The sequence below is a fragment of the Schistocerca serialis genome, chromosome 8 (assembly GCF_023864345.2).
Source record: "Schistocerca serialis cubense isolate TAMUIC-IGC-003099 chromosome 8, iqSchSeri2.2, whole genome shotgun sequence".
Taxonomy (NCBI): domain Eukaryota; kingdom Metazoa; phylum Arthropoda; class Insecta; order Orthoptera; family Acrididae; genus Schistocerca; species Schistocerca serialis.
The window spans coordinates 50322539-50338400 of record NC_064645.1 but is presented as its reverse complement, the minus strand read 5'-3'; the positions used below and the strand labels follow the sequence as shown (position 1 = coordinate 50338400).

General features: G+C 38.4%; 1 protein-coding gene across 2 annotated transcripts in view; it reads left to right on the top strand.

Annotated features, from left to right (window-relative positions):
• LOC126416623 (DNA polymerase lambda-like) overlaps window positions 1–15862 on the top strand; it is a 155118-nt gene that overhangs the window by 47771 nt on the left and 91485 nt on the right. For both annotated transcript variants that reach the window (XM_050084381.1, XM_050084380.1), the window contains exons 2-4: window positions 3026–3202; window positions 3272–3451; window positions 3954–4082. In XM_050084381.1, coding sequence (XP_049940338.1) covers window positions 3026–3202; window positions 3272–3451; window positions 3954–4082 — 486 coding nt within the window. The remainder of the gene's footprint in view (window positions 1–3025; window positions 3203–3271; window positions 3452–3953; window positions 4083–15862) is intronic.

The window sequence follows — 15862 nt, the reverse complement described above, 5'->3', positions numbered from 1 at the left end:
GGAGGATATACGATAAACATCAACAAAAGCAAAATAAGAAAAATGAAATGTAATTGAATTAAATCAAATGATGCCGAGGGAAGTAGATTAGGAAATGAGACACTTAAAATAGTAGATGAGTTTTGCTATTTGAAAATGGTAGATAAGTTTTGCTATTTGGGAAGCAAAATAACTGATGATAGTCGCAGTAGAAAGGATATAAAATGTAGATTGGTAATGGCAAGAAAAACATTTCTGAAAAAAAGAAATTGGTTAACATAAAGTATAGATTTAAGTGTTACGAAGTCTTTTCTCAAAGTATTTGTGTGGAGTGTAGCCATGTGTGGAATGAAACATGGACGATAAACATTTTAGACAAGAAGAAAATAGATTTTTGAAATGTGGTGGTACTGAAGAATGTTGAAGATTAGATGGATAGATCACATAACTAATAAGAAGGTTCTGAATAGAATTGGGGAGAAAAGAAATTTGTGACACAATCTGACTAGAAGAAGGGATCAGTCAGTAGGACACATTCTGAGATATTAAGAGATCAACAATTTAGTACTGGACAGAAGTGTGAGGTGTAAAAATTGTAGTGGGACATGAATACAGTAAGCAGGTTCAGAAGTATGTAGGTCACAGTAGTTACTCAGAGGTGAAGAGGCTTGCAGAGGATAGCGTAGCAGGAAGAGCTGCATCATACCAGCCTTTGGACTGAAGACTACTACCACAACAACAACAACAACAACAGCCCACTGCTTGTAGAGCAGTGTTATGTGACTGCAGAAGGAATTAAGCTTCTGCAGAGTTTCTCCAACAGTTTTGGAATTTGCTGAAGACTGATTTTATATTTGAAGAGTTTCTGCAGTTGTCACGCTCTCTATGCCAGATGTAGAAGTATGAATCCAGAATTTCACTATAGATGGTGCTAGCTGTCAGTGTAGGGCCCGTGAGGCCACATCTGCAGTGCCATCTGTTTCCTGTAATGGCTGTCAACAAACATCAACACACAGTAACCCAAGTTCCACATATTGGTGTCTGTTTCAAACATGGAAACATGTAGAGTTTTTTGCGTGAAAACTATGATTTGCAGACAGCATTGGTTTTATGTTATCATATGATGAAAACTGCTGCAGAATCGCATCGAATGTTTGTTGAAGCTTTCGGCAAACATGCTCTTGGGAAATTACTGTGTTTACAGTGGTTCAAAATTCAAAAGTGGTGATTTTGACATAAGAAATGATGAGCATAGAAAACTAATGAAAAATTTTGAAGACAATGAATTGCAGGCTTTATTGGATGAAGATGATACTCAGACTCAACAGGAACTCACAGAACAATTGAATGTGATGCAGAAAGCCATTTCTCTTTGTTTTAAAGCTATGGGAAAGGTGCAAAAAGTGGGAAAATGTGTTCTTCATGAACTGAATGGAAGTCAGCAAGGAAATGGAAAGGCCACTTGAGAAATGCTGTTTGTCAAATACAAAAGAAAGTCTTTTTTCCATCGAATAGTGACAGGTGATGAAAAAGGATGTATTTTGAGAATTGTAAGCATCATAAATCATGGTTGAATACAGACAAACCATCGACATCCACTGTGAGACCAAATTGCTGTGGAAAGAAGGCAATGCTCTGTGTTTGGTGGGATCAGAAGGGTGGCATCTATTATAAGCTGCTGAAATCTGGGAAAATGTTAAAACTGATCACTGCCAACAGCAAGTGATCGATTTAAATCAAGCATCACATGAAAAATAACTGGAATATGGAAAAGGCAGCACAGTCAATAGTGCTCCATGATATCGCCCATCAAACACAGCGAAACGAGTCAGGGAAACAATTGAGAGGCAGTCGGTTGGGAAATACTAGGGCATGTGGCTTATTCTCCAGACCTGACTGTCTGATTATCACACTCTTGCTGAACAATGCTTCAATTCATATGCAAATGGCTTGCTGAGTAGTTTGCTTCAAAAGAAGAACTGTTTTTTTGGCATGGCATTCATAGCCTGCTGGAGAGGTGGGAGAAATTTATAAATAGCAATGGAGATTATTTTGAATGAAATATTGTTTATCAGTTTCAAACAACAGGCATGTAATTATTGCAACCAAATTCCACTTTCACTCTTCTTCACTTGGTAGTGCTTTGGAAAGGCATTTTACACAATTTTGTATGTAAGTAGTGTATCAACTCCAAATGTCTGCTATCTGTTAAATCCATTATGTATAATAGTTGCAAGCTATGTGGCTATGCAGTATGGCAGAATAATATTTCGCTAAATTGAATTGAATGAAAGATGAGTTGCATTATGCCTTTGAGAAGCTAGTGTTAGTCATATAATCATCAGCAATCCAGTTACAGTAACCAGGGCTTGATATTAATTTTGATTGTATGTAAGAGAAAAACAACACCAACCATTCTGCAGGCTGATGTATGCCTCTTATCTGTGGTAATAGAACAAGTTCTTCTATGGCAGTCTTTGAAGGGGCATCTGTATTTGGAGCTACTGTCTTTTCTTCTTCCAGTATGTACAGTTTCTAGTTCTTCATTCATTCCTTTCATATTGACATGTAAACACTTATCTTTCCACATAAATTACCGTAGTCCAGCTTACAGGACATCATGAAAGGTAGCACTGTACTAGAACCATTCCTAATAAAACAGAATATTAGTAGCAGTGTGGAGTGTTGTGCTTTTAGGCTATATATAATGAAAATCATATTGCATAGGTTACAAGTAAGATATCTCAACAGATAACTATGAGTTATCCATTATATGTGCGTGTCACACCAGTGACAAATAGGTTTACACATGTTTATTTCATAGTAAGAGAGCCACAGCTAAATCTACATTTACAGAATCAGTGTTCCCACGTATCATTTTGATATTTTCCTGAGGAAATTATTTTTGAAACATTGCCTGAAATAAGACTTTCCTTTTGTTAACTCTTAATTAAGACCTTATCTTGCCATTACAACTGGACTATTGTGGTTTTTTAAAGTGCATTTGGAATAAAATTTTCCTAATGTGTATTTTATGACTTTTCAGAAATTTGCTGCTTTACAAACACGTGATAAAGAGGTGTTGTATAATGGGAATATTATTGCTGAGTTAGAGAAATTGGCGAACACATTCAGAAGCTGTGGAGACCAATGGAGAGCACATGGATATGATAAAGCAATTGCCTCTATTAAGTCACATGGGAAAAACATTAACAGCTACGAGGTAATTACACTTACAGCTGATGCTGCTAGATGCTGTTGGGGACCTCATATAACACGTTTAATTTTACAGGAAGCTATATCCTTGCCAGGAATTGGAAAGAAAATGGCAGAAAAAATTATGGAGATCATCGAAACTGGAAAGCTTCAGAAAGTTGAAGAAGTTTGCAATAGTGAAAAATCAAAAATTATCAGTTTATTTACACAAATATGGGGTGTTGGACCAGCAACAGCACAGAGTTGGTATGCACAGGTACTGCTGCTGTTCATAGTTGTGTTATTAGAAAATCCCAATAACTAGATCTGTAAGTATGAATATAAAAAATAATGAAAATGTGTAGGAAGCTGAATCTAATTGTTATAATGCAATATGCTGCATAACATGTGACTTGCTTTGAAAGTGCTATTGTATTTAAAACAATGCAGAGTCCTTGAAAGACAGGTTCTGACATTGATACCAAGTGCTGTGATCTATCAGGTTTGCTTGACACGATTGATTGATAATGTGCTTCCAAGTATTCTGGCGAGTTGTTGATTCCTGATCAGAACTCAAACAGGCCAGTAGCTTTAATGACAACATTTTTCATGGTGTAATGAAGTGCAGAATATAGTTGCAAGCTTCTGTTTTATTAGTATGTAAGTAGGTTAATTAATGCAAGTCTAATATTACATTTTCTTTACTAAACAGTCTTTTGATTGCAACACTTTTATTTAAATAAAACATAGTTGTGCATTTAAAAAAAATTGCTTTGCAGGGTTTTCGGACTTTAGAGGATCTTCCTTGTAAGGCCAATCTGTCAAAGCAACAGAAAATAGGACTTCATTACTTTGAAGAGCTACAGTGTAGAATCCCTCGTGAAGAAGTGGAATGTATTGGAAACATTGTAAGCATTCTGTAATACCTGCCTTATTTTCTTTAAAAGAATACTATGATCAGCTGCTGTGATATTGGAAGAGAGAATTTTATTATGTAACTTTCTTTTTTTAATTGCAGTGTTCTCTTAATGTGAAATTAGTATTCTAGAAACTAAAGTCAGTGGAAAACATAGTAATAATAAAATATTATAAAAATATGTTTTCAGTGGCATTTTGACTATGCCAATGTACATTTCAAAGTCACAAATTCTTCATCAGTGTTTCCATTCTTGTTTGAGAACCTTTCTTCTGATGTCAAAATTGTGCATCTGTGAATTTTTGTTTTGATATCAAAGAGGAGTGTGTGCTTTCCTGTTGATGTATCATCTTTAAACATTGCAGAACTGTGGAAAATACAAGTGAAGCACAAATTTCTAGAAGTTGTGTGGGCCACAAAGTAAGTTAGTAGAGTATGACAACTATACTCCACCTCATTTGTCTTCATATTCGCATCAAGCTGAATTGTCAAATGACAGACAGGACAAGAAAGGATTCTGTATGCAAAGTTCCCCTAACTTCTAAATGAGCCAAAAATACTGTGTGGTTATAACTAAGCTGACACTGTTCTGAGTGCTGCAGTGTGGGCTGTATACATCACACAATGCTGAAACATTGTAAGTATGTTCATTAATCTGTGCGCTCGTGGTATATGCTGATTTTTTTTTCATCAGTATACTGTTTGTCACATCCTCAATTTCTGCACCTAGTGCTCGAGTTGTATCACAGGAATTGACTCTCCCTTGCTCAACAGCTCAATAAATTTTGCATTGCATTTTACTCTGGTATCCGTACATGATTCAGAATGTGCACTAAACGAAGCCTCAAGACAGGCTACATTGTGGTGACTTTGCCCTTTGTTTTTTTGGCACACATGGAAATGAATGAGATACGATGTGGCCGGGTAATCTTCATTGGATGGACAAGGCACATTTTACTCTGCATGGTGCCATGAATGCACAGAACTGTCTCATATGAGGTTCTACTCTGCCACATGTTGTGCAGGAACATGCACTGCACTGAGCTTATGTGGCTGTGTAGTGTGGTTCCACTCTTCTCTCTCTCTCTCATTCTCTCTCTCAGGATGACACCTGGCAGGCCTGTTAAGCGTACAGTGACCTCTGCACTTTATAAGGATCTCCATGTGCAACACATGATTCCAGCTTTGCAAGAATGCAACTATGTCCACACCACTGTTTTCATGCAAGGTGGTGCAACACCATTTGTGAAAGGTTGCTTCGAAAAACCTTTGGTAACGATTGCATCATCTCTAGACAGTTTCCAGAAAGTGCGACCTTCCAGATCCTCTGACTTAAATCCATGTGACTTGCTGTGTTGGGTATATCTGAAAGATTGTGCCTATCAGGGATGTATCTGCACTCTTTCTGATCTGAAGGATAGCACACACTGACATAGTGCTCTTATTACACCGGATATGGTATGAACAACTGTTGACTATGCCGTGTTATGGATGCAGCATGTTGCTGAGTCAGGTGGTCATATTGAACACATGTTGTAAATTGTAACCATATCCTAATAAACATGCCATTTCCACCACTATCATGTATTTGGTTGTTCCTCCTCTTTTCCTGCACCCACATCCCATCCTGACTACTTACAGCACCATATTTTCATCTGGTGGCAGTAAGCATATACTGCAAGTACACCGATTAATGAACATATCTACACTATTACATTATCCTGTGATGTATGCAGCCCACTTGGCAGCACCTGGAATGCTGCCTGTTTAATTATAACCATTCAGTACTTCCTTAAAGTGGCTTCTGTACCATAAAACTGAGAGCTTATGAATGCAGTTCAATCCAGAGTTATACGAGCATGGAACATGTAAGACCCCACCGGCATTGTGGCCTGTTAAGTAGATGCCACACTGATCTGCTTCAACTGAACCCTATTGATGTGCAGATGACTCCCCAAGACTTAGATGTAAAATCAAGAAGCTGTTGTGCAGTGGAAATGTAGTAAAATTAATGGTCCTAACAAATGAATCTAGGGCATTGTCATTATAAAAAGCAATAGTAATAAAAGCGTAGAGGAGGTGTTTGTCTAGCTACTGAAATTAAAGAGTGGTACAGAGTGACCCAGGTTTATTATGTGCAAAAGTTCAATCAAGGGTGAAAACATGGTTTGATAGAAGCACAAAATTAACTCCTTATGATTGCTAATATAAAGGAAATTATAACATACTATCATGAAAAGACAGATTGAGCGAGGTGGTGCAATGGTTAGCACACTGGACTCACATCTGGGATGATAACAGTTCAAACCCATGTCCAGCCATCTTGGTTCAAGTTTTCCATGATTTTCCTAAATCACTTCAAGCAAATGCCAGGATGGTTCCTTTGAAAGGGCCTGGCCGACTTCCTTTCCATCCTTCCCTCATCGGATAGGACCGATGACGTCGCTATTTGGTTCCTTCTCCCAAAGCAACTGACCAACCATGAAAAGACTTAATGAAATGTTTGATAAAACCTGTGGACATTGGGTAAAGGAAGGATCAGATTGTTTATTCACATTTTATCAAACAAACAAATATGTGATTCTGAAGGGGACATTTCTCCAACCTAATCTTGGTTAAAGGATGTTGCATCCTACTGCCCAGAATGCCTGAATTATTGCTGAGCCACTGGTTACTTAGAACAGTACTGAAACAAGATCCCGTTAAGTTAATGAATACACACATACATGTTCCTAACTGCTCTCAGCTGCCCTTTGCCTTGGCAGCAAGAGCTTACCATGTTTCCTCTTTGCTGCAATGTGAACTGCATATGCTGCCTTGTCACTTGTGGCAGCTGTTTAGGTGCTGGATATGAGCCTCGTCTGAAAATTACAGTCTCCAAATATCTCTCTCCTCCATATCACTGCACCCCAGTCCCATGTCCAAAGCTAAGTCTTGATACTTCTGAAATCTCTGTATTTCTTCATCCAGAATCTGAATGCACAGTGTCCGCAAATTCCCCTCTGTTCCCAGTTCTTTCAAAATGCAGTTGCTTATCAATCATAACGTTTATTAGTCGTTTTCCCAGTGGGAAAACTCGTTATGAAACTTGCCCTCTATCCTCTGAAAAAAGCTGGCCAATCTCCTAATTTTTGAAGTTGGCAAATTATTAACAATCGGCAACAATATCCCACTCTCAGAAAAGTTTCAGTGACAGCCAGAGCAAGTAGCAACTTTGCTGTCTTTCTTCGAAAAAATGATGCCCAATCTCCAACTCAAACTTCCCTTCTTAGGATGGGCCAATCATTGACATTCCCACTATTTTCTGCAGTGCTCGGGTCAACAAACTTCATGGCAAGGGTACAGACTGATGGTGCGCCGGCTCTCGGGATGGAGAGCAACAGGCAGATTGCATATTTCTAGATATCTGCAAAGTGTTTGACACGTGGCACACTGCAGACTCTTAATAAAAGTTGTAGTATATGAAATATGTTCTCAGATAAGTGAGTGATTGTCTCAAAGACTTTTTAAGTGATAGAACCTAGTACATTATACTAGATGGTGAGTGTTCTACAGAGACAAAGGTATTGTCAGGAGTGCCCCAGGGAAATGTGATAGAACCATTCTTGTTCTCTAAGTACAGTCTTAGACATGAAACCCAGCTGGCAGCTGACCTCTGCAGAGACTTAAGTTGAGGTCATTCACTTAAGGCAGCAAATATAACTGGCCGCCCCTTAAAATTCTAAGTCTGGCCATATGCACTATATAGCAGCACTGCACAATGTAGAAGTGTATGGAGCAAGTATGGAGCAAGTGCTATCACTCTTCACGGACTGTTAATGGTGCTGTATCTGCTCATGGTATAGTGGTAAGCATTGCAAAACAATTCCCCCAAACAGCTCGTGGCTGCATCAAGATCAGTACAGTTCATGCTCGAGAGTTTCCTCACTCTACAGAACCCCCCTCCCCATGAACCATGGACCTTGCCGTTGGTGGGGAGGCTTGCGTGCCTCAGTGATACAGATAGCCGTACCGTAGGTGCAATCACAACGGAGGGGTATCTGTTGAGAGGCCAGACAAACGTGTGGTTCCTGAAGAGGGGCAGCAGCCTTTTCAGTAGTTGCAGGGGCAACAGTCTGGATGATTGACTGATCTGGCCTTGTAACATTAACCAAAACGGCCTTGCTGTGCTGGTACTGCGAACGGCTGAAAGCAAGGGGAAACTACAGCCGTAATTTTTCCCGAGGACATGCAGCTTTACTGTATGATTAAATGATGGTGGCGTCCTCTTGGGTAAAATATTCTGGAGGTAAAATAGTCCCCCATTCGGATCTCCGGGCGGGGACTACTCAAGAGAACGTCATTATCAGGAGAAAGAAAACTGGCATTCTACGGATCGGAGCGTGGAATGTCAGATCCCTTAATCGGGCAGGTAGGTTAGAAAATTTAAAAAGGGAAATGGATAGGTTAAACTTAGATATAGTGGGAATTAGTGAAGTTCGGTGGCAGGAGGAACAAGACTTTTGGTCAGACGAATACAGGGTTATAAATACAAAATCAAATAGGGGTAATGCAGGAGTAGGTTTAATAATGAATAAAAAAATAGGAGTGCGGGTTAGCTACTACAAACAGCATAGTGAACGCATTATTGTGGCCAAGATAGACACAAAGCCCATGCCTACTACAGTAGTACAAGTTTATATGCCAACTAGCTCTGCAGATGATGAAGAAATAGATGAAATGTATGATGAGATAAAAGAAATTATTCAGGTAGTGAAGGGAGACGAAAATTTAATAGTCATGGGTGACTGGAATTCGTCAGTAGGAAAAGGGAGAGAAGGAAACATAGTAGGTGAATATGGATTGGGGGGAAGGAATGAGAGAGAAAGCCGCCGTGTAGAATTTTGCACAGAGCATAACTTAATCATAGCTAACACTTGTTTCAAGAATCATAAAAGAAGATTGTACACCTGGAAGAATCCTGGAGATACTAAAAGGTATCAGATAGATTATATAATGGTAAGACAGAGATTTAGGAACCAGGTTTTAAATTGTAAGACATTTCCAGGGGCAGATGTGGATTCTGACCACAATCTATTGGTTATGAACTGCAGATTGAAACTGAAGAAACTGCAAAAAGGTGGGAATTTAAGGAGATGGGACCTGGATAAACTGAAAGAACCAGAGGTTGTAGAGAGTTTCAGGGAGAGCATAAGGGAACAATTGACAGGAATGGGGGAAAGAAATACAGTAGAAGAAGAATGGGTAGCTCTGAGGGATGAAGTAGTGAAGGCAGCAGACGATCAAGTTGGTAAAAAGACGAGGGCTACTAGAAATCCTTGGGTAACAGAAGAAATATTGAACTTAACTGATGAAAGGAGAAAATATAAAAATGCAGTAAATGAAGCAGGCAAAAAGGAATACAAACGTCTCAAAAATGATATCGACAGGAAGTGCAAAATGGCTAAGCAGGGATGGCTAGAGGACAAATGTAAGGATGTAGAGGCTTGTCTCACTAGGGGTAAGATAGATACTGCCTACAGGAAAATTAAAGAGACCTTTGGAGAGAAGAGAACGACTTGTATGAATATCAAGAGCTCAGATGGCAACCCAGTTCTAAGCAAAGAAGGGAAGGCAGAAAGGTGGAAGGAGTATATAGAGGGTTTATACAAGGGCGATGTATTTGAGGACAATATTATGGAAATGGAAGAGGATGTAGATGAAGACGAAATGGGAGATAAGATACTGCGTGAAGAGTTTGACAGAGCACTGAAAGACCTGAGTCGAAACAAGGCCCCTGGAGTAGACAACATTCCATTAGAACTACTGATGGCCTCAGGAGAGTCAGTCATGACAAAACTCTACCATCTGGTGAGCACGATATATGAGACAGGCGAAATACCCTCAGACTTCAAGAAGAATATAATAATTCCAATCCCAAAGAAAGCAGGTGTTGACAGATGTGAAAATTACCGAACTATTAGTTTAATAAGTCACAGCTGCAAAATACTAACACGAATTCTTTACAGACGAATGGAAAAACTGGTAGAAGCTGACCTCGGGGAAGATCAGTTTGGATTCCGTAGAAATGTTGGAACACGTGAGGCAATACTGACCTTACGACTTATCTTAGAAGAAAGATTAAGAAAAGGCAAACCTACGTTTCTAGCATTTGTAGACTTAGAGAAAGCTTTTGACAATGTTAACTGGAATACTCTCTTTCAAATTCTGAAGGTGGCAGGGGTAAAATACAGGGAAGGAAAGGCTATTTACAATTTGTACAGAAACCAGATGGCAGTTATAAGAGTCGAGGGGCATGAATGGGAAGCAGTGGCTGGGAAAGGAATGAGACAGGGTTGTAGCCTTTCCCCGATGTTATTCAATCTGTATATTGAGCAAGCGGTAAAGGAAACAAAAGAAAAATTCGGAGTAGGTATTAAAATTCATGGAGAAGAAATAAAAACTTTGAGGTTCGCCGATGAGATTGTAATTCTGTCAGAGACAGCAAAGGACTTGGAAGAGCAGTTGAACGGAATGGACAGTGTCTTGAAAGGAGGATATAAGATGAACATCAACAAAAGCAAAACGAGGATAATGGAATGTAGTCAAATTAAGTCGGGTGATGCTGAGGGAATTAGATTAGGAAATGAGACACTTAAAGTAGTAAAGGAGTTTTGCTATTTAGGGAGTAAAATAACCGATGATGGTCGAAGTAGAGAGGATATAAAATGTAGACTGGCAATGGCAAGGAAAGCGTTTCTGAAGAAGAGAAATTTGTTAACATCGAGTATAGATTTAAGTGTCAGGAAGTCGTTTCTGAAAGTATTTGTATGGAGTGTAGCTATGTATGGAAGTGAAACATGGACGATAACTAGTTTGGACAAGAAGAGAATAGAAGCTTTCGAAATGTGGTGCTACAGAAGAATGCTGAAGATTAGATGGGTAGATCACATAACTAATGAGGAGGTATTGAACAGAATTAGGGAGAAGAGGAGTTTGTGGCACAACTTGACTAGAAGAAGGGATCGGTTGGTAGGACATGTTTTGAGGCATCGAGGGATCACAAATTTAGCATTGGAGGGCAGTGTGGAGGGTAAAAATCATAGAGGGAGACCAAGAGATGAATACACTAAGCAGATTCAGAAGGATGTAGGTTGCAGTAGGTACTGGAAGATGAGGAAGCTTGCACAGGATAGAGTAGCATGGAGAGCTGCATCAAACCAGTCTCAGGACTGAAGACCACAACAACAACAACAGCTGCCACTAGCTACCAATCATACACCATCTACTGCCTAAAGTCAGGTGCCATGTAACCAGCCGATTGTGGCATGGCACTATGTGAAAAAAAGGTGTAACATTTGATTCATACTATTCGCTATGAGTTTATTAAAGGGATGAAGGTAACAGAGGCAGCTCAGAACCTTTATATCTTGTGTGGGGTGTGTCCTTTTCAGAAAACATGTTGGAAAAAGATTTTTTTCTTTGAAAAAAGATAGTTCTTGCATGAATGATTTTTCACATTTGGGAAGTTTCAATAACAGGCATATGTAGTGAACTGCAATCATTTAAACATTGTGCAAAATTTGCATTCAGTTGTCAAGATTCATAAGTCTGGAGCACGAGTACTGAGTGCACTAAGTCAAAGCAACAAAAGTCAAATGGATGATTATTGCTGCAGTTTTGCTTGCACATCATCAATTTGCTCATTGAAAATTCCTGTGCAATGTATTTACTGGTGATGATGTGTGATGATGCCTTTATGTTAACTTATTAGAAGAAATGAATGACTGACCTCTAGCAAAAGACATATACTTGAGCAAAGGTCAGTCTGAGCTAAATATTTTGCATGGAGTTGGTCAAAAATGTGTTTGCACCAAGAACCCCTCTCCAGGAATGTGCATATCACAGCTGTTGTTTGTTGCCAATAACTAACACACCTTTTGCTCGCAGCATAAGAATGACAACCTACATACCTGCTTCCTGTGTTGCTACTATAAGATAATGCTCTCTGTTGATTTCACAAACAAAACTATCCAGGTGTTTTTTTTTTAAAGTCATCTCTCATGCATTTATTCCTCTGATATTACACCCTCAAATGTTTACCTTTCTCACTCCTTATCGAAAAACCATCATGAAAGTACCTTTCTGGATGAAAATATAATTCAAACATGGTTTGATGACATTTTTAACCCAGATGCTGTATAATTCTACAGGTGTGGAATTGGTAAATTATCTGAACATTGTCAGACTGTTTTAGACAGTGTGAAAGAATAGTCTGTTGATGAATAATTTGTATCTGATGTAAAGTAATGAAAAATGTTATTAGATTAAACATTGTATTAAGAGAAATGAAATGCTACCACAAAAACCATGTACCTAAATTATATTGTAATAAAACATAAAGTATCTGTAACATGAATGAGCGTGTATCAGCATGAATTAGCAAGATATTACTCACACTGGATTTTGAAATGATCTACAGTTACTTGCTTCCCTGTGTCACTCTTAAGTAGTATAGATACGTGGTAGTTCACATGTAAAATAAATAATATTTCCTTGTTGATGTTGACTTTAGATCTGCCTGGCTATACCTCTGTCACAAAACTGATGTCAGTGAGACTCAAAACATGAGCCAAAGCAGCCTTTGCTTCACAGGCGAGCATGTTACTTCTGAGCTATCGAAGAGCCATTATATTATTGCTTCCCTTATTGCCCCACTTGTGGCAATAACAGCTAAATAATAATGTGAAAGACAATGTTAGTTTCAATCTCCACATGGAATTTGCAACTAAACTGAACTCAAAACTATAAGTTGATAACCTTATTTCGCACTATTGTACAGTGCAGTCAGTTTATTCAATGAAAGTGTTTCGAATATATCAAGTGAATTTAGCAGGTTGATTTTGTGCCATCCAGGAAGTAACTCATCATTCACAGAGTTGCCAAACATATCCAGCAATGTTACCAAGATTCAATTATACTTCTAGCAAGAAGAATACCAGCAATGTGTTCCTTGAGCAGCAGCGAAGTGACTACAGATTCTGTCCCAAGGACACAGTTGCTGAGATTCGGAATACCAAAAGTATGTGTCACTCAGTCTTATTCACATTTCTGTAACTAGGTTTTGGGTACTAGAGCATAATTATTAATAGTACTCAAATGCACTGACTGCAAACTGAGGATCATACATCAATAACTGTCGCAGTTATTTGTGGGTTTCTGTCTTAAATGTAATGAAAAGTAGAAAGCTCATCACCAAACTTGATTCATTTTTCTGGAGCATCTTCAGCATTTATAATATCAATGGTATGAGTAGGCAATACATCTTTTTTATAATTATATGAATTATAACTTTTTTGTGAGGTTGTTATCATTGGCACTATCCCTATGAGAAAGGAATGTAGAGACAACACGACAATGATTGCAAAATGTGGACACCCACAGGGAGACCTTATAAGCTATGAAAAGAAATAAAGTTCCTATCAAGAAAGGCTACTGTACAGGAAACCACACTTAATGAAAGAAAATGTGGGCTCAAAAAGCTGTTGAAAATTAAACAGTCACTGCTAGTGAGGCATCAAGAATGTGAACATTCTCCCATTTCTGTAGTAGAGGTAAATACAGAAAGAAGCAGGTTTCCCACAACATAAATGACGAGACATTGTAATGTATTCATAAAGTAATTTTCCAACTTACTGTCACTTATCATGCAAGGATTGTTTGAATGTTTCGCCAAAGCTACACATAAAAATCTAGCCAATGTAGTAAGATAATTCAGATCCAATCCTGGAAGTCTGCCAACTATCACTCACTCACCAAAGATTTTCTGGATGGCATTTTATATATAAATGCTTTTTGAGACAATAAAAGTGATTTGCGAACATTTGTGTTGTTATCTGTGTAATAACATTTTAACTTCCATCCTTATTCACTGTTTTGTGATGCCCTTAGTTCATGTCATATACATGTGAATCAGAGTGTAGCCCATATAGTCAAATAAATAATGGCCAGTATGATTCATAGCAGTGGAAACAAGAATGCAGTGATCTTATTTCTTAAGTGACTGTAGCATATAAAACTTGTGTTGTGACTGTCATTTGAGTTGCATGGAAGACCGTAATATTCATTAAGAAATTATCTACAGAGTAAATGAAATTACCACAAGAAGTAACTCTGTGCCTGCTTGGTGCTATTGAGACAAGTGCTTCGCATATTAGGTGCAGCAGATTGATGGGAATTTTCCTTCTAATGTTAACAGTTTCTTGTTCAATTATCTTCTTGTTACTGAGGGAAACATGAGGCAGTGTAGCAAAGCAGTTATTGCTAGCTGTAAATTGGTGTGTAGTCTGTGCTTGCTGATGGAGCAGGATGAAGTAAGTAGAGCTTAATCAAAGCTGTTGCCTATAAGATATGCCGACTCTCCTGTTTTACCTTTACTTAGGTAATCAGTGCTAGGGTAGGTGTGTCACCACTAATGTCATCCACACCAGGTGGACAATGTAACACCGCCGTATTTCACTTAGTACCCATTCCATTCCGATCATACAGTTGTTACTACCATTTACTCAGTTTGAGTACAATATAAATGCTACTGATTGTTTGCCAAAACAAACAAAAAGTACTTATGAATGAGAATTTCTATTTGCAGTACACCTAAGACTGATATCCAAAATAATATAAGAAGTTAACAAAGGACAGAGACTCTGCTTTTTTTATAGAGTTTTTGCAGTTTGATCTTAATTAATTCATGATAGTTGCACACTAGCTGGTCCTTTCTGCCATCAAAATATTTGTGTGGGTATTATCACAGTTTAATTTCCTTAACACTTCATTACCTTAGGCAATACTCCATTTTGGGTTGAATATGATTCGGAACATGGTCTTAATTTGGTTTTCAGTCCATCTCCTGACAACTCATGGAATGATATCTGAACTGTTCTGACAGTTGTGTTGCCTGTTATCTGAATTCTGGAAGGAGTTATGGCATCTGGCAGTCAGTACTGAATGCAGATATGCACAAAATGTTCACTGCTCTAATTGGTACTCCCCTTTGCTGCATGTTCCCCATACTGTAATTATTACAATAACAAAATGCTCGTGTTGCTGAAAGACCCAATGTGCACAAGTTCTTAATTAAGTATCTGTGAGCAACAGTAATGCGTTAAGGGAAACAGACTGTCAGACAAAAGAATGGAGAACCCCTTAGTTTTGCAACATTTCTCATTTGGACTATGATAAGAATCTCGGGCCATACTGTGTTTCAGAATGCTAAAATTTTTATTTTCTCATTTCATACTAAAACAAATGCTGTTGGATGAGAGGAGTGAACAAATTATATCCTTCTGAGCAATATTATTTTCTTGTGTGCTAATACTGAGTGTAGAAAATGTCTTTAATTTTGATTTGAATAGTGTGTAAATTTGGTATCACTCCATTTTACTTCTTCTTAGGATTCAGAGCAATTGGACCATCTAACACTGGTAATATTCTGATCACTAATGATGAGATATTTATTCCACTTGTTCCATCAAATCTGTGAATAGAGTTTCATGTTGGCTGCTTGACTAACATGCAGAAAGGGATGTCTGCACACTGCATTCAGAGCCAAGATGATGTCTTTGTGTTTATATTGTAGCATCTCAGAGGCATCTCGCAATTCAGAGGCAAGCTGCTAGATTTGTTACTGGTAGGTTCGGACAACACGTAAGTGTTATGGAGATGTCTTGGGAACTCAAATGGGAACCCCTGGAAGGAAGGCGACGACCTTTTCCAGAAATACTATTGAGAAAATTT